We start from the raw sequence: 19,673 nt of genomic DNA, 5'->3' as shown, positions 1-19,673 counted from the left end.
ACAACCGATGACGTTAAACTGAAATAAACAGGACTTAGTTTATACAGTAACAGAAATAAACAGGACTAAGTTTATATAGTAACAGAAATAAACAGGACTAACTTTATATAGTAACAGAAATAAATAAGTGTGTTGAGTGCCCGAGGGCCTTATTCTCCTAACAGGTTACAACACAAACACAACCTTCTTTTTTATGGGCACTTTAATTCCATTTGGCATTACGAATACAAACAAGACAATGGAAAACAAATAATTTAACACAATTGGGTAGAAAATGAAAGACCAAATTCAGGACACCTGATGGAAACTTTGCGTAAAAGACAAACAGTTTGGGATCAAGGCTTTCAAATAGCAGCACAGTGCGTTTTCACAACACACACCTCGACTGTTGAATGACAAATTGCATCTACAACTTGTTAGTTCTACTAGTTTTTTGTTCCTGAAAGACGTAAGAGCACGTGGAGAGGATGGAAGGTGAACCCAGTCCTGTTCTCTGTGTGTGTGCTGTTGCGCGATGGGCAAAACCTGTGAGTGAGGACTGACTCATATCACTGAGTTTATTTTCAGCACTTCAGCAATTTACTATAATTCGGCAGCAAATCCTAAAATGATGCACTTAATCACAGCAGATTGCGTAAGTCGTAATGTCAAGAGGCTTCTCAGGCAGCAGAACTCAGCATGTGTGGTACTTTAATTTATCACAACACACACACACACACACACACACACTCTCTCTCTCTCTCTTGCGTATCTTGCACACACACAAACCCTGTGTTTTTGTAAAACCCAAATAAGCAGAAATCATTATGGTTTATTTAAAGTGATGAAAATTACACTGACTCGTCATTTTCACACAGACAGAAGTATTGCAGTTGAAACAGTGCCTCTATTTAAAGTTTATTTTGTCGACGTTGTTAAGTGTCTGCTTTAAATTAAATGTATATATTGTGCACAGTAGCCTTTCAGGTGTTAATTAGTGATATTAGCATGCACAGAGATGCCTAACCATGCTGGAAAATACCCGGCAACCTACAGCTGCTGGGATATTTTTTCTTCTATATGGTGAAACAGGCAAAATGTGAGGAGCATTTAACAGGAAGCTGCAGTTACTGAAACTTTAAATAGTTTTCCCATTGATTTCCAGGTGATTTTCTTTAATTTCAATTTCACTTAAAACAGTGCCCTGCTAGTTTCTGTGTCTCGGAAAACAAGTGCAACAGCTTAATTTTCCAGTTTTCCTTCCATATCACAACAAATCAAAGATCTAACATTATGTACAGTACTAAAGCTTTATTGTTCAGCGTGGGTAAGATGGGATGTGAACACGGCTGAATGTGTGAAACCTCCATCAGAGATCCTCTTGCTTCATTCACATCATCACACAGGAAACCCTCCCTGTTTTGTGTCCTCGGGGTCAAAGAGGAGGCCACACGTGGAGACCAGTCAGACAGACGGCACAACGACAGCAGGACTCAAGGAGGAATGGGTGAGTGCAACAGGTGCCGGTCGATCCGTACTACTACTATCTGTGTATGTGTGTTTCTGTACAGGTGTGCGGTTTGTGCGTCACAGGGAGAAGGGCTACTGCAGGTAGCGGTAGACCTTGAAGCAGTGGTTGCCAGAGTCTGCGACCACCACGTGTCCGTCGGAGGTGAGGGCCAGACCCTGGGGGCCGTACAGAGGGTCGGCCGACGTGTTGATGTACGAGAGGAACGAGCCGCTGCCGTCGAACACCTGAGACACAGACACATCAGCTCTGTTAGGTTTGAGTTGGTGTTGGGGTCAAACTAGGAGCTGTGCTGAATGGGACAAGGAAATGTTTAGCTGTGATAAGTGAGTGTGAATAATTGTTCAATTAAAAAATGTATAAATGAATAAAGGGTGGTGTATGAAGAAAACTAAAATAAAGAACTTGGAAACACTATCAGAATTTTGCAGTTTTAATTTACTAATAATACTACTATGACTAATCATAAAGAAAAATGTAATGTATATAATTTATAGAGCAATTTTCAAAATCTGCATCACAAAGTGCTTTACAATGGCAGCCAAATAAAACCTATTGTACAGTATGTGGAGATGTAAATATATATTGTGGGGAGCATCCAACAGCAGGGGGCGGTGTTGTGAAAGAAATTGGATTTTGTAACATGAACCAAACTCCAAAACCAAATTTTGCAGTTAGCACTGCTATACATTTATTTAAAAATAGAATACAATCATTTAAATATGTGAACATTTGTTATATTCTGTCAAAAATATTTTTAAATCACTTTATAGTCAAACTTAAACTATCAGGCAATTATAATCAGAACAAGGAAGTTTAATTTCTCACAAGAGGCCACTTTTTTTTATTATCTCATTATGACTAAACTTTTTTTTAAAAAAAAGTTGATTTAATAACTACTGACCTGAATCCTGCTGTTTCCCCAGTCTGCTACTATAATGTTTCCATTAACATCCACTGCCACTCCTGTGGGTGCGTTGAACTGGCCGTTTCCTTCCCCGTTAGAACCAAACTTCAACAAGAACTCTCCTTCTGTGTTGAACACCTACATTTTAAAACATAAACAAGTTAAAAAAATGTCAAGAATATGTCATAAAACATCAGACGCCTTTTAGACAGTTTGCATCTGTAATACACTTCCACTGCTCTTAAACTGAACTTACCTTCACTGAGTGATTGTGGAAATCAGTCACGATGATTTCATTGTTGTTGTTGACGGCAGCGAAATGAGGACCTGAATAAAAAAAGACAGCAGTATCTCAGATTCATGTCAAATTCTGATCTTAAATTAGATTATAGAAACAGTTTGTTCCAGCAAACTGTTACAGGACAGATGATCTCAGTCCACATGCTGCTTTTTAAGTAGATGATGAAGTTATGAAAATCAAAAAACAAAAGAATTAGGAAAGAAAATCTGATTAGTGGGACAACATGCTGATTTGAGGACACTTGAATTATGAATCTAATTATTAAAAAAGAGGCCCTTTTTCTATTGGTATCAGGCTAATGAATTGTCAGCATTTGAGGTTTATTTGTTTTTCTGAGTTTCTGAGTTTTCTATACATTTTGAAACTAGATTTAGCACCATGGGATTTTGTTCCTGCACAAACTAGTAGAGTTTCAGTCTACGTACAAAAAATTCTGGACTCATATGAGGTCTTTTTGTTGAACCCACTGAGGCCACCAAGAACTTGACCTTTGACCCCGGACCACCAAAATCGAAATCAGTTAATCTGGGAGTCGAAGTCAATATTTGCGCTAAATGTGAAAAGATAAACTCAAGGCTTTCTCAAGATGATCCTTTCCCGACATGAAAAGGGTTTTGTGACGACACAGTTACCTTGCCCTTTGTCTTTGACTATTCAAATCAAATCAGTTCATCCTTGAGTTAAAGAGATATTTGAAGAAATGCCCTCAGGGCTATCGTGTACAGAAGAATGGATCTGATGGACGGACGTGTGGACGACATGAAAACATGAAGCCTCTGGCCACTGTCTGCAGTCGACGTGGAGACATGAGAACTCAGAGGTCAGAGGACGATGAGACGATCTCTATGCTTCCTGGACTGAGCGTCTTCATTCCACATGCAGGGGTGCGCTGGCTGCAGAGAGCCTGTAGGGGGCAGTGCGACGTATTACCATTGAGTGTACCTGCAAACTGCCGGTCGCCATTTCCGCGGTTACCGAACTTGGTGACCAGCTTGCCGTTGATCTGGAAGATGAAGACGCAGCACGACTTGTTGTCCACCACGATGATGTGGCCGTTTTTGTCCACCGACACGCCTTTAGGGCCCATCAGCTTCCCGGAGCCGATCTTGTTCTGCAGCAGGAAAATTCTTTATGACTTAAACATATAGTAAAATTAGTAGAGTACATTTAAATGTGAGTATTCGTCTATAGTCTTTAGTTGATTTAACAAGTTATGTTTGTGCAAGATAAATGAATATATGCAGTGAACACACTCCATAAAACAGACATAAATAAAAAGGGTAATTCATATTGGGAAGGTGGTTAAGAGAAGATTCAGCAACTGGGCCACAGGCCACATGGCAGCTTCTGACATTTCACTGGATCCAACTGGATTGTAAATGTCAGAAGGGAAATAGGACACATTCCATCATTAAATCATGAGACTGCAGTTATTATGTCCACTGGCTTCTGTCATTCAAGGTCAAAGACTCAAGAGAAAAAATATTCATGTGCTTTTTGACATTTTCATCATTTTACCAGAAAATAATTCCTGGATCTTGATGGGAAAGTAATCAGGCATATTAAGGGGACTCTATGAGTGAGTGCTGTTTAATTTGGATATAAATGAAAATCCAGATTTGACAGAAGAGATGTTGCATCTCAATGGGAGCTTCCTGGTAAAATAGTAAATAATTTGTTTTGAGTATAAGACACTTTGACTCACCTTAAACTTGCCCTCACTTGAGAAGATGCTGACCCACTTGTTGTCGTAGTCGGCGATGATGATGTCACCATTGGGGTGGACGGCCACACCCGTCGGCCGCTGCAGCTGACCCGGCGTCCGGCCCCGGATACCGAAACGACTTTTGAACTGACCGTCGTTGGAGAAAATCTGTGTCGCACAAATAAAAACAAAAGGTTTAAATATCTGATGTGCAGCAGTTTTAACATGAACAAAGTCAAGGAAAGGAAACTGGATGATGAAGCTCCACTAATGACTTCTGACTTCCTCCTTCAACCTCTGCAGAATCTGTTTACTATGAGCAGGAGTCCTTGTTTTACCTGGACACACTGGTTGTTGCTGTCTGCGATCAGAACCCTCCCCAGAGCGGAGGCGGTGACTCCCTGCAGGTTCGTGAACTCCCCTTTGTTTCTCCCCTTTGTGCCTGAAAGCATGAACACGTGTCATCAATACTCTTTCCTTCTGGAATTCTTACTTCCTTTATCAATTAATCCATCAACTACGTTTTTTACAAAAATAATTCATTCATTAGTCTATATAATGCCACTCAATAATTGACTTAGACAACTTCAAATGTTTTGTTTTATCTGATCAACAGTTTAAATCTCAAAGATATTCAGTTTACACATATAGTAATTCAATTAAATAGTAAATGCCATTTTCTTTTAAAAGCACGAAACCCCAAACATTTTGTATTTTTGCTAGTGATAAATAAATTATGAAAAGAGTCAAATTTATTGTTAACCACTGCCACTCTACAGAAAGCACACAGTACAAAAGAGAAAAGTCCAAATTCAAACTGTTGATACCTGTATGAATTCAAACTTTATAGCCTAGAAGCTATGTTTGACTTTTGATCCAGCAGAGGGCGCTCACTATCAGCCTGACCTATATGCCCTCTTGCTCTCAGTAAAGTGAATCAGTAATGTTATGTCACAAATACATTCAGATGAATTGTGTTTGTTTGGACTTTTCTCTCACCGATCCTGAAGATGAGGTCGTCCTCGATGGGATTCTCTTTCCTCCTCCCGGTGCTGTACATGCTGGCCGGCCTCTTGATGGCCTTCTGCTTGACGTGCCCACTGCCCGGGGACTTCAGCCTCTTCTTCACGCCGTCTGAAGTCGGTGACACGTCGATGGACTTGGTGGCCTTTATCTTAAAGGGGCTTCCCTTGATGTGTTGGTCGTACAAACGCAGTGATAAGTTCAGATTCCCCTCTTTCGGAGCTGTGAACAGATACTCGTAAGTACCGTTCTTGTTGTCCAGTATCTCTCCTTCACCCTTGCTGCCATCGGTTGAGGAGATTTCTGCCGTTATGACCGCGTTACCCATCTTGCACAGTTCTCCATCTTTGTCTTTAGTGGTAACTGTGATGGAGGTGGGCACGCCCACCACGCAGTGCCGTAGCGCCTCGCCTGTGGCCACAGACTCGGAGGCCACCGCGTTGGTCGTTAAGATGGTGCCCAGGTTGTGGATGGACTTCTTCAGTCCATCCGTCTCCACGAGGAAGTCCAGCTGGTCGTTCTCCCCGGGCTGCAGGGGGAGCTCCTGGATGGCCAGCTCGTTGAGGCGCTCGCTCATCTGCTTCTTCACCAGCAGCACCTCGGCCTCTGAGCCGTGGCTCAGGGCCTGCTCCGTGAAGTTACAGCTGCTGTTGATGCCTTCCTGACCCTGCATCAGGGTGTCCAGCTGGGCCTGGAGCACCTAGCACACACACAACACCAGGGGGCAGCAGGGTTACCAATTATCTTTAGACTTAAGATCCTTTAAAAAGCATAGTTGTCTGGCACCAGGTCAACAGTTAGGTGGCCTGTTTCTTATATTTGAGGAAAAACCTGAAACTATAAAGATAATCTTGTGAAGCAAAGATGTATATTCTTCTTTATTCTTCTTTCATTCATCTCAGCCCCCTGCAGATATGATTAATCTGATTTATTCCCAGGTTGGATCCACTGAAAACACCCTCACATAAAAGCCCAGCCAGCTGCACTGCTTTGCAAGAATGAAAGTGAAAGGAATGCTGCAGAATAAAGATAAAATCTGGAACATGATCCGTCAGCATGAAGTGAGTGAGGGCATATCTCCGTACCAACATGGTGGCAAAACACACAGTGTGTTGTTGTTGCTCATGTGCGAACTGAGAAGACCTCACTGTCAGAATCACACAGCTGAAGCTTCGGTGCAGGGAAACAGAAGAATAACTGTCAGACGTGGTTATGTCATCATGTCATCATCTCTTGGGACGAGTCTGTCGGTGAAGTTACTTTCACATTTACTGACCAATAACAACAGAATCAGTCTCAACAACCGACGCTAACAGGTCAAACACATTCTAGATGTTTTCTCACATCGCTAAAGTGTTAAACCGCTAAACTGCTTTTATTTCTCTGGACACTCTGACACCTGCTGGATGTTTGTGGTTTCATTGTCTTCTCCTCTACAATCTGCTTCTTTAACAACAACAAATATATCATAACAAAACATAATTAATAAAAAGTCTTTATGAAAAAATCCGACATCTGTAGTGTGTTAATATATATGAAGAGGTGAGGTCTGGATAAAAATCTAGATTTTATAAATCAAGATAAGTCTATTTAATGGGTCATCTTCATTTACTTACAATTACAAACAACCTTCAACTATATTAGAGAACAATAACCCTGTTATAATATGAACAGTGATGCAATACATGTATTTGCAGTATGAAGATAATATTGCTACTGGTGGGGGTGTGTGATCTTCAAGTGCCCTTCTAGTGTTTCTTATGCGTTCAGGGTAATTGTAACCTGATCATAACGTGTGATCCTTTTAGCAGATAATAAGTTTACATGAGTCACATTTAGATCATTAAATCTGTCTGTAGCTGCATCTCATTACCTCTGTTGACATTAATGCTCTCAAAGCTGATTTCTTACTATTTCTCCTGATTACTGGAATAAGAACACACTCATTAAATCACCGAAACAGACTCACCCGCATCTGACCATCACACTCCTCCTCTTCTCCTACAAGAGAGGCCATTATCACATCTGTCTCCGGTTACAGCCTCCAACTATCCCTCTCACTCGTTCACTCACCGACGCTCTGAACACACACATCTACACACTGTGAGAACAGACATCCACTGGAGAGAGAGGACCGAGTGTTCGCTGCCTGAGGAGAAAAGCTGTTGTGTTCTCCCTGCTCATGATGACACACCCCAACCAGCCAGTCATACTGTACATACAGTGCACTGGCTCCATCTAGCTACAGCTACTGCAACTCCCACATCTGACATCCCCCCCCAGTGTTTGGACTGCACACCAGCCGGTAACTTGTAAATTATTAGCAGCCCACGTGACGCAGCTCCCAGACTCCCAGGCTCTGAACCGGACCTGGTGATTGGTCGTCTGGATCAGGGTGGTGCACCAGCTCCCCCCCCCCCCCCCCCCCCCGACCCCTCCTTGTCTTTCTGCCTGTTAATCGGCCATCAGACCAGCTGAGCCCAACTGACAGATCAGCAGAAAGCGCTCTGTCGAGTGGAGCTGTGACAGGTTAAGTGCTTTCCCGAAATACATTAAAACAAGGTCAGTTCTTTCTCCATTATTTCCTCATGTAATCTGGATAGTGTCTGGTTAATGCAGCCCCAGATAATAACTGCAAACTGCCGATTACAGAACTCAAACTACACTTATCTTGATGTCTAAAGTCTCAACCACACATCCAGCCGTCTCTCTGAAGCGACCCCCTGAGAGCTCTTTGTGTGGGACCCCACCTTCTGCTTGAGGCCGTAGTTGACCTCCAGCTCCATGAGCAGGACGCTCTTGCGCACGTTGAGGGTCTTCTGCAGCTCGTCGAACGTGGTGTGGATGTCATCCTCGATGGAGCTCTTCTGACCGGTCAGCTGCTGCAGGATCTCTGACAGCGTCTGCAGGGACGAGTCGATCTCCGGCAACCTGGGGGGCGAGGGAGGGAGAGCAGGACTGAGCGGAGCCATCACATGACGGAGCAGCATGCACGAGAAGGAGGACTGGGGCTGGTTCATTCATTTCATTCCGAATTCCGAATTCCATTATTATACAGTGTGTAAGGGTGGCTGTGACTTAGAAGGTGGATCCCGGCCTTTCTATCACATACCCTGATGGCTGTGGTGCAGCATGTAAAGACATAGCGCTGCTGTTACCTCTTCTTGACGGCGTCCAGCTGGTCCTGCAGCGAGGCCTTGTGCTGTTCCACCACGTCCTTCAGAGGCACGGTCGGATGTTCTCCGTGCTCGCCGCTGGTGCACTCCTCACACATGGCTGTCTCACATGGAGGACAGTAAAACTCCATGACCTGAGCAACGAGAGAAAAAGGAAATATGTGACCTAAATATGGGGTTGAGTGCGTTTCCAAAAATGTGGATCAGTCCACCATTTTGATCCAGATGTACAGTCGAAGTTCATGATCCCCAGAAAGATGAAAGACTTTGGCGACACGCTGACTTTACCTCCAACTCCACCATAATGATGATTTTGTTGATTTTGAATGATTTGCAAGAGAAGATTTGAAGTATACAGCTGTGACCCTTACGTTGCCTCCATGGTTGGGGCAGGAGAGCAGCTGGCCTGTAGCCACGGCGGTGATGTTGGTGAGCACGGCGGCCTCCTGGCTGCAGCTGCCCGGCTCCCGCTGCAGCACGTCCATCAGGTTGGTGATGAAGAAGTTGTTCTGCAACGCCGCCACACCCTTCTCCGGCAGGATCGAGGTCTGGCGGCACACGGGGCACGACAGTGTGAGGCTGTGGGCCGGGATGTAGTTCTGCAGGCACCTGGAGGAGGAGGAGGAGGAGGATTGATGAGTGGGAGCGTTCTGCACAAAGCTGAACTAGAGGATTCAAAGGAGTAGGTGGAGGAGTGTGTGTGGGTGTGATGCATTGAGAAGGGGAAAGATGAAAGACTCTGCTATACTGGATACAGACAGTGATGGTATACTGCATAGGATTCAAGACTGTGACTACATGAATCTATGAAGATTTAAACAGAAACTTGTTTCAATTAGAATCCTATTTTCTCAGATTGCACAGCAAAGATCATCAGCATTAAACAAGAAGCTTCAACGTCATAATTTACTCATGTATTTTTTTGTTATTTGACATTTAAATTGTTCTCTGGAGGTTGAAATCTTTAAAAATGTTCAACTAATGCTTAATAGGACATAAGTAACGCTATATAATGATAATGACTTATATATAATCTCAATAATCACATATATAATTTCCATCTATCAATCCATCTATCATAAATCATTGATCTTAGCATTCTACATATAGCAGATTGTTAACCTAAAGATCTCTGGATTATTACACAAAATCTTAATTTAAAATTCAAGAAAGACCATTTCTGGATCTGCCTCCTTAATCCAATCCAATCCAACGTTGGATCAGTTCTTCCTTGGTCTACCTCCCACTCTTCAAAAAACTCAGCTCACCAGTTTTTGTGCAGTCCCAGTTCAAAGACTTTGGAAACACAACTTCCTTGGAGGAAGTAAAAAGACGAGTTTCCTAAAACAACATGCAGCAGGACTCACCTCTCACAGAAGGTGTGCAGGCAGGGCAGCACTTTGGGGTTCACGTAGCGGTCCAGACATATGCTGCAGATCAGGAACTGCTTATCGATCTGACGGACCACAGGGCTGGGGAGAGTGGAGCCTTCACTGGCCATCCTAAAGCTCTGACATGCGCGTCCCTCTTCCTCCTTCCCTGCGCCCTGCAGAGAGACACGGAGACAAAGTGAGGACGGAGCCAAGTGATCCAAACGCACACAGCGATGACCTCAGGGACAGGAAGAGGAAATCTGCGGGTGGAGTAGATCAAAGGTTGAAACTCGAAGGAAAAATACCTGCTTCCTTCCAGGAAGAGGAAATACACAAACAGACTCATCAATCAGCGGCTTCTCAAACACAACCCTTGGAAGTGTTAATATTAGAAACATTGACCGTCGACCCCTCCTCAGTCAGACAGTCAACAAGGCAGAGGAGAAACAGAGCCGTGTCTACATGTCACCTCTCATCACTGGTTGTGTTCGCCTGTTGAGATGAGAACATTCAACCAAGGACACAGATTCACAGTTGACTGAGCAGCATGAGGACATGTGACCTCATGTTACCTCACATATACAATGAATTAGTATCGGTACCAGTGTTTTTAGCTCTAAAGCTGCATCCAGACAGGCTGACAGGCTGAACGTGAGAGGGCAAATGTCAGGGTCAATAGCTCTATACATTTTCTGGAACTTTTCCTGCCAGCCAGTAAAATGTGAGGGAGTGAGTGGGCAATTGACAATGTTATGAAAATTCGATGGAAACGAAAGTGGAAACCAAAACAAAAGAATTCCAAAATCTCAGGATATGAAGAGAGACAATGAAACTTTAAGCGATAAGGGTCAACACCGGAGTCGATGGGCTGCAAACAAAAACATGTTGTTTCCTCTGCAGACTTTATACATTATGACCTGCCTCCTGCACGTGGCACCCAGACCCCACCCCTCGCCGAACGCCACCCCCGCTGCAGTCTTCATATGTGAAAGACAACACTCCAGAAAATACCCGGACCCAATTTTGCTGCCATTTTCCAGAAATCGAGGTCAAACTAGACTACATGTTAGAAAAATACTGCAACAGAATAAACATTATAAATGATTTGTCCTTCTTTTTAATGTTATTCATTTTGTTGTGTTACAGTTGTATCTGTGTGACCCCTTAAGAGGTTGGGAACCACTGCAGAGACAGCGGAGCAGGGTTTGTGTCTGAGCTGCACTGGAGCTTTGTGATAAAAAGCACTTGAAGCTATAAATATTTGATTACAAAGTAAAAGCAGAGCACTCACTGCTGAGCACATGTTGGTGAGAAACAGGAAACTGGAACTACCACAATAAAACAATGTGCACAATAAGAATATTTACACAAATTCTTCATTAGCATGTACACGTCCAACGTGGCCTTTATTTATTCAGCTTCATCAAAAGCATCTTTTCATGACATGATTTTTTCTCCTGTCTGATTTCCCTGTAACATTACCTGGCAGCTAACTTAGACACAGAAAGTGTGTCAGTGCTTTTATTGTCCCCTCACACTGGAAGAGGACAGGAAACCCTCAGGGACTGTTCTTCTTCCTCTCTCTTCTCCTCTCTCTTCTATTTTCATTAAAAGTCTCTCCCTCTCCCTCTCTCTCTCATATGCCTCTCGCTCCCCTCTCTGAAAAGCCTCTACCTCTCTCCGTGGTGAGTCTGTAAGCCTGAAAACACAGAGCGGGGGATGAAAGGACTGTTGTGATGAAGCCGTTATGGGTTATTACCAACATTTTCCAATATGTCACACAGCTGGTATGTAGTGTGTTTGCTGTGAGCTGCTAACCAGTCATGATGCTGGTTTTCAGTCCACTTTAACAGAGCTGCTCTAGCATTTTGAAACAGACGCAGCAAGTTACTGCACCTCATTGAAAACCTCAAGACACTGTTCACAATCTAATCCACCATTGGAGCAGAAGCTAAAACAAGCTTTAAACTGTCAATTCTTAAATCTCACATTTATATCAACACATTAAAGGAAGTAATTCACCTGCATCTGCTGCTTGAATCACTGAACACCTGCACAAACACACACAAACACAGATCTCACATCATCCGGCTGCAACTCACCAGCTTCTCGGGAACAGACCGAGCAGGAGACGAGCCGAGCGACGACTATTGCACTGATTACAAATCCAAAATTCCTTTAATCCCCGTGCAGACAGACACAACAGGACAACAGAAGCAGCCCTGTGTGCTGACAGTGCACAAGGTCGCGGCAGCCACAGAGCTCTCCACTCTTACGTAATCAGATCCGTAGCATGAAGCGGAATAATTCCTGCTGGGCTGAGCTGACAGATAATAACACACAGAGGCGTGTGCACATGGGAAAGGAAAGGGGGCGGGGGAGGGGGGGGGGGGGATCTTATTGGAGTTATTCCAAATATCTAGAGAGGATGACTCACAGTGCTGCATCTGTGAAGCGATCAACAGGCGTCATCCACCCCCTGTGCACAGAATCCTCAACTGAAATGTAGTCGACCTGCCTCGGGGTCACCTCAGGTCACACATGTAGTGATGCCTCGATCCAGGAGACGACAAGATGTGTGCGAGCATCACACACGCAGCTTCCTCCCTGTGTTTGTGGGTGTGCACACACACGTGATGAGCAAAGTTGAGGAGGGGCCATTCAGCTGGATTGTGTTTCCGTTTTTACATCATCCCTCCCTCCCTCCCTCCCTCCCTGCCTCGCTCTCCCTCTTCACTTCCTCTCCTCCCATCTCTTGCGTTCTTTGCCCGGCCCTGTGTCACCCATTCATCTCCCTCCCTCCTGCCTCCCTGTCTGAGGTGAGTGCTGGCTCACCGCAGTGCAGCGAGCGTGTACAGCATCAGGAGTATGCGAGCGAGTATTGGCTGCTGGCTGAGGATCCTAACAAATGGAGAGGGAGGGGGACAGCCGTGATGGGTCGCCTCTGTGGCCAATAGAGCTGAAGTCAGGGGGATCTGAGTCGGTGTGTGTATGTGTGCAGGTGTGTGTGTGTGTGCGTCCTGCTGACTCACTGCTCATGCGGAGGAAGAGCAAAGAGGGAGAACGCAAAGAAAGTAAAGAGGAAGAGGAAAGAGAAGCTTGATGTGAAGCACAAGGGGATTAAAGTATTAAAAGACGTGTGCACAGGGACTTATATCCAGAGATACTTATGTTAGTGCATGCACACATTCTTTCATATCTATAAACACACACACACACACACACACACAAACACACACTAAAACCAAATCCTAATGCTGAAACAGTCCATTAAAAGTTGGTCAGAAAGTGAGGAGCAGCCAAAATGTGATAACTATCCCAATATGTCCTGTCTTAACTCAATCCAGAACTTTGCATTGACTTCTCATTATTGTCAAACCAGCCAAACCAAAACTTTAACCGAGACCAATTCATGCCCAACCACAACATCGACCTAACCACAATTCACATCTTACCACCAACTTTAACCAGGACCTCAGGAATTAGGTTTTTGCCTCAATATGACGAGCTTTGTCCTACAGAGGCATGAAAAACAAGGACACACACACACACACACACACGCACACGCACACACACACACACACACACACACACACACACACACACACACACACACACACATGACCTTGCATAAGTCGAGAATGATAACGTTTGCATGTGGTGCTACCTTCATGGTCTCTTGAGGCCGAATCCAAATGTGCGTCACGTGATTTCACACTCAGTGATCTCAGTCACAACATGTTTTAGTTTCTGCTGGTTCCGGTTGACCGACACACAAACAAACACCTATGACATCATAACCTCCTTGGAGAAGGTAATGAGGATCCCACTCTACAGGGAACTGGCAGCTCTTCACCTACCAGAGAATAACAAAATGCTAAATAACTAAGTGAGATCATTTCTATTATTCTGTTTCAGGAACAGCATGAGTTGAACGGGACAGAGGCTTTTCACAGACCTCATCACGCCTGGCAGCCTCAGCGCTGCTCCAGTGATCTCATCTGAGCCTCTGCCAAACTCACTGGGAGTCAGTCCGAGGAGCACGGCACAGAACAACAGGGGCCGGTGTGGCTGTGGAGGAAAAACACACAAAAAAAACACAACCAGCAATCGGTTCATTCTGAGGCTGCAGCGTTAACGTGCAGACGAATGACACAAGCAATAGATTCACAATGCTTCATCTGGGATTCACTGTGAAAGGACGAGGCCGGATCAAACCTTGGGATCAAATCAAAAACGAATTTCAGTGCTCGTGTTCTTTTGTTATTGCACAGAGGGATGAGCTCTGACTACACGGATGATACTCAGTGAAATTTATTTACTGTAGCTTTTCATCTGTTCAAGGAGGACGTAGAAAATAAGAAAAATTTACAAAATGAACGGCCTTAAACTTTAAAAGTTCTAATATAATATATGAAAACATTGCTCCGAAGCAATCAAAACCCCCACAGGATGTTTTAATGAGTGGATAAAGAGACCGCCTTCACTTTGGATGATGCAGATTCACAACAATGTCTATCACAAAACAGCAGACTGCTCCTTTGCTTTATTTCTTCTTTGGTTAAATGCTTGGTCCACAAACCGGACACAAAAAAGGGTTTGTGACCTATACTGCAGCCAGCCACCAGGGGGCGATCCAGCTGATTTGGCTCCACTTTTAAGAGTTGTAACGATGTGGTCCATCTTTATATAGAGTCTCTCTGTCAACCCATAGAGTGCATATAAAACCTGGATGAAACAACTCCATTTCCTCTCATTGTCAAAACATTTTAAGCCAAACTATCTTGGAAGCAGGTGCCGCCATCTTGAGCTTTCGATGTCATGTCATACACATCATGAGACGTTCTCAGCTGTCAATCACGACGTGTTGCCCTGTTTCTATAGCATCAAATAACTAATTCAAAGCAAACTTATCAGAAAAATGAACACTTGAACTTCTTAAAACAACAGAAACCACCTTTAAAAAAAGTATATTTAAGGTTAAGACTCTAAGAGCTCGGGGGCAGAAACACATCCTCTCACTCTGAGGAGTAAACATGTCACTGAACCTGTTTCAGTTGCTTCCCTGTTCACACCCACATATCATCACCCCTGATGCCTTCAGACACTTTAAAGGCTCCATGAACCTACAACAACAGCTTTAACACCGAACATGCACAAGCCTCCATAAAAACAACTTTAACCAACGATGTACTTCAACAGTTCTGTGCTGAGATTCTGGGTCAAGCTGTAAATTCAAAACCAGCTTGTTTGCACTCACCAGAACCAGCAGAGGAGCAGCTCTGTGGAGCAGGTTCTAGGTTCTCATGCAGGCTGCAGAGGTTCTGGACTGAGCGTTACTCTGGGTTTCCCTCTGGTGTCCGTCCAGCAGCTCTTTCCAGAGCACTGACCTCAGCTCTTTCTCTCGTTTCTAAACCCACCAAAACAAAACGCCATGTCACGCTGCACAATGATGACGCCGCTCTGTCCCAGCCACCACTTTGTAAACATGTAAACAACCCGGCTGAAGACAAACAGGTGAACGTGTACAAACCTGGAGATCAGCTGGTTTGTCTCACTTCAGCTGCACGTCTCTGAATGTTTTCTTAAGGTTTTATTGTGTAACACTCGTGAGTATGTCGAGTTGAAAGTCCAATAGATCACATGCAGGTCTGATGAAATGTTGGTGTCGGAGTCACAGAAAGTTTAAAGCTCCACGTTTTGTGTTTATTTAACATTTGGTCAGATTTTAAACTTGTATGAGTGTTTATTTTTATTTTATTTGTTTAACCCTAGAACTATTTTTAATTAAAATTATGATTAGACTTTAATATATTTTTTTTTGTCACAAATGGCTTATTATTAATATTTTTCAATTTAATTTATGTATGTATTCAATTATAAATGATCATAACATAATGTTAGTGTCAATTACAATCCATTTTAATTTTGTTTTATTAGTTAAGAATTTCTGTTCATCTATGCACAAGTTTATGAATTTAAGAAAAACTCTTGAAACTGTTGGAGAGCTTTGTAGTAGTTCAAACTAGGTCAACATGTTTCTCACGTTAGCTGCGATATAAAGGGACATTTGACATTTAAGGAAAATACACTTTCAGTGGTTGCTCTTGTGTGGGGCTGAGGCGATTGATGATGCGAGCTCGGTGCTTTCTGATGTTTCAAATGTCGACATATTTGAAGCTTAATAATCACCATGATTAATATAATTTGTGCACAGTGGTGGAAAAACGACAATTTCTGTCCTCTGAGAAAATAGGGAAATGTCAGTTGGTCACTTGGCTGCCAACCATCCAATCTGGGGACGTGAGATACGACTGAGAGGAGTCTGGACCTGACACTTTAAACAAGCAACAGAATCACATAATCCAGCTCAGCTAAAGTCCCCACAATCAGGAGAGGATCATCATAACGTGTGTTTATAAACCATTCTTTTAATGCTTTGTTTGCATTTCAAATCCTGTCGGCACCTAAAGACAGATGGTCGGCCTTTAAGGCTTAAATCCATGAAGTCCCTGGTAACCACACTATTCCAACAACACAGACAAAAACCACTAGGCAGCAGCCTCAGGGCGCTACACAATGAAAACCACACCTTTATATGACATTTCCAGTTTTGTGTGTCAGTGAAATCTGTGACCTTTCATGCTTTTAATGCTGCAGAAGACGACACAAGCCCCACCCCCCTCGTGTTAATCTAAAACATCCAGCGGGTTCGGGATGATGAGAGATTACAGCAGCAGAGCCCTGAACATCCCCTTGTCCAGCTCCACATCCGCCCCCCCCCCCCTCCCCCCAGAACAATCTAAAACCATCTGTTAAAAAGCCACTGATGAAAGTGCGTTGGTCGACTTTGTGTTTGTCTGATCGTGTTGACTTGCTCCTGAGAGAGAGGCGACACTCGGGGGGGAATAAGGAAGCCAATGCGTCACTTTTATATCTGCCAGCCATGTATCTGGTGACACCAGATAAGAGCCGTGCCACGCTCCGTGTGTCAGAGCAGTTAGCTGACCTCAAATTAACGTCTTCAGATGTGCCAGCGTCAGACCAGTGGAAACTGCCCATGATGCATATCTGTCAGCCAGAATTCACTAAAACCCAAAGCCTGACTATGAACTGCAATATTGTGTCTACTGACCTTATTCTGAATGAGACATTATTATTTCCATCATGTCGTTGACAAGAGTTGAAAACAGAATGTAACATTAATATTCCTGTTAGCATATTACAGTCCTATACTGCTTGTTCTGTCTGTATTTTCTACATTTTCTTCAACTGTATTTGTGCACGTCTTCTGAAAGCTAGCTACGTACGACACAGATGAAATGGAGCAGTACCACAGAAAATCTTAGGGGGCACTGTGGCGAACAGTTCAGCCAGGTGACCCAAAAAAATGTCAACAATGGGGCAACTTTTAAGAGAGAAGGACACTGGAAATAAAGTCAACAACCAGATAAACACACACCATGAGCCAGCTGCCTCTGCCTTCACATTAGCGTGATTCCATTGGCTAGCTCCGGGCGCGAGTGTTTGTTTGAACGTGACGCAACGGAACCACAATGCTATTCGTCAACGCATAATGTCACCTCATTAAAAGTGAATGAGCAGCATTTTGGATGTGAGAGCAGCCTCCAGACATGGCTACATAATGTGACTATGTTCAGAATAGTCCACGTCATAGTTGGATTGTTGCTTGATAACTTTCTTCAGGTTAAATTTGTCAGATAATGCTGTTTTCAGAATAGATATCAGAATATCGTGACTCACTGTCCAGACAAAATGCCCCTTTTCAGTTAAACAGTGACAGAACAGTTCTTGTTTTCATTTACTTTAATCAACTGCAAAGTTTTATCAGCAAATGTAACACGTTCTCTACCCTGCATTAATCTAAGAAAAGATAGAGCTTTGTGTTCTGCAGATTGAAAAGTCCATAGAGACTAAAACTTCCGGCCATGCAAAGCCGTGTATGAACAAGCCGCTACTTCTCAAGGACAGACCAGCTGCAGCCAGCGAGCATGGCAAACAGAAAACAGGAAATGAGAGTGCACGCTGTAGTGTGTCTACAGAATTCATGCACCTGCTCAGAAAAGCCTTTTAAAGCCCACATGCTGAAGGTAAACAGTCTTTCTCACGACACCTGAGATCGTGTGAAGTGCGGCAGGAACCTGTTTTTCTAGTGTTTCCTCAAAAGACCTTCTGCACAACAACCTGGAATTACAGAGGCATCTTTTAATAAGTATCTTCTCCTGTCACAGAAGCTAAACACACATGGAGACTCTACTTTGCATGAAGACTTCTCCAAATCAACAGTAGCTCAGCTTCTTCTTCCTTTATATGATTCCTATTTTCTTTCTTCTTGTCATTTCTCCATCTCTTACACACACTTTCCATCTCATCTATTTATCTCTCAGTCCCCCCCCCCCCCCCCAAAAAAAAGATCCCACTTACTTCGACTCCATGGCTTCTCCCTGTCCTCTCTCTTCTCTGGGGTGAGAAAATAAAAGTAACACTGCTCTCTGTCACCTAATCCTCCTCATCTGTGATACACTGTGGTGTGTGCAGCCAGTGGGCAGAGAGGGGAACTCACGAGAGGCCTGAGCTGCTGTTACAATAATCCAAACAGACTGACAGGGTGCCATTGGGCGAGCGGAGATGGAGGGGGAGGGCTCGCCACCGGTGTGGAGGGCAGGGATAAACCAATCGGAAGGCCAGGGAGGGGTTTGGGATTCTAAGAAGGATTTTGTTGCTCTTTAACCCCAGTGAGAGCAGAGTCCCAGAGGTTTGAGACACATGGAGGAAGGATGGCAGGACAGAAAGAGTAGTCTCACTATTTCATCTGTCCAAGTGTTGACCCTGGTGCACATGCAGCATGCTGATGGTTCGAATAAAGTAAACATGAGCTCTACTTTTCTATGCAACAAGCTGGAGTTGCTTATCTGTGTCAAAGCTAAAGTGTCCATGAAGAGCTGAACATTGTGATTTACTGCAGAGTCCAATACAAAGCTATTCCTGAGAATCCTTGAGGTACAAACAAGCCTGAGTCACAGTTGCTGGAACAAGATGCTGCGACATGGCCGAAGAAAATCCTCCACAACCACAACAGTTGTCTGAATGATCACAGCAGTGCACGTACAGTACACAATATCTCAAAGAGCAAAACTGCAATTATCCACCAGCAGCTCTAGCATGTTACTATCGCTCCTGTTTGCCCCCGGGGTCTGAAGCTGGTAAACAAGACAGGGATGATGCAACAGAACGAAAGACGCCAACTCAGGAGAGGTAGGAGGAAGAGAACGAGTTTAACCACAAATCACCAGGGATGAAATTCAAGCTGCGAGTGACGATGATCTGGCCTCCGATCCCCAGAGTGCATGAGAGCAAATGTTCTATTCCAATGTCTATGAATGTGGTTTCCACTTCATTCCGCTGCCTGGAAATGAAGCTAAAATATCCTTGATATGAACGCTGCCATCTTGCAGATCTCGTTGATACCTGTGCTCGGCCAATCACGGGTCGGTCCCAGTGGTATATCATGATATTTCACCTTGTTTTTATATCATCAAATTACTAATTTGACCTGTACTTTGACTTCATAGTTTGGGCCGTGTGCCTGTGTCCCATCTGCTAACATGGAGGAGGCAGGATTAACAACATATACTACAGTCAGCCACCAGGGGGTGATCG

At 43.9% G+C, this 19,673-nt stretch overlaps 1 protein-coding gene across 11 annotated transcripts; it reads right to left on the bottom strand.

The window, feature by feature from the left end:
- Positions 1–184: 184 nt before the first annotated feature.
- On the bottom strand, positions 185–18,648 carry trim2a (tripartite motif containing 2a). 11 transcript variants are annotated; one of them, XM_053418845.1, is made up of 15 exons: positions 18,438–18,648; positions 15,253–15,402; positions 14,015–14,063; positions 13,660–13,752; positions 9,987–10,165; positions 8,991–9,228; positions 8,602–8,753; positions 8,194–8,374; positions 5,420–6,143; positions 4,759–4,862; positions 4,421–4,588; positions 3,658–3,826; positions 2,671–2,741; positions 2,412–2,552; positions 185–1,734 (listed from the first exon to the last, which is right to left on the bottom strand). In XM_053418845.1, the coding sequence occupies exons 4-15, from the start codon at positions 13,663–13,665 to the stop codon at positions 1,582–1,584; spliced, it is 2,286 nt and encodes a 761-aa protein (XP_053274820.1). In that variant the 5' UTR covers positions 13,666–13,752; positions 14,015–14,063; positions 15,253–15,402; positions 18,438–18,648; the 3' UTR covers positions 185–1,581. The 11 variants fall into 11 exon arrangements, with proteins under 11 accessions (XP_053274820.1, XP_053274823.1, XP_053274829.1 ...); XM_053418848.1 differs by lacking the exons at positions 14,015–14,063; positions 15,253–15,402; positions 18,438–18,648 and adding exons at positions 12,015–12,043; positions 12,430–12,599 and having other exon boundaries at positions 13,660–13,738; XM_053418854.1 differs by lacking the exons at positions 13,660–13,752; positions 14,015–14,063; positions 15,253–15,402 and adding an exon at positions 18,127–18,197.
- Positions 18,649–19,673: the final 1,025 nt, after the last annotated feature.

The sequence above is a fragment of the Pleuronectes platessa genome, chromosome 3 (assembly GCF_947347685.1).
Source record: "Pleuronectes platessa chromosome 3, fPlePla1.1, whole genome shotgun sequence".
Classification (NCBI taxonomy): Eukaryota; Metazoa; Chordata; class Actinopteri; order Pleuronectiformes; family Pleuronectidae; genus Pleuronectes; species Pleuronectes platessa.
The sequence above is the reverse complement of the archived record's forward strand: the minus strand, read 5'-3'. Positions and strand labels throughout refer to the sequence as shown.

Bases quoted from the DNA above. Each gene is read 5' to 3' on its own strand.
- trim2a (XM_053418845.1), bottom strand. The intron at 9,229-9,986 runs GTGAGTCCTGCT...CTCCTCCTCCAG, and splicing joins CTGCACACCTTCTGTGAGAG to GTGCCTGCAGAACTACATCC. The intron at 1,735-2,411 runs GTCAGTAGTTAT...TCTGTGTCTCAG, and splicing joins GGGGAAACAGCAGGATTCAG to GTGTTCGACGGCAGCGGCTC.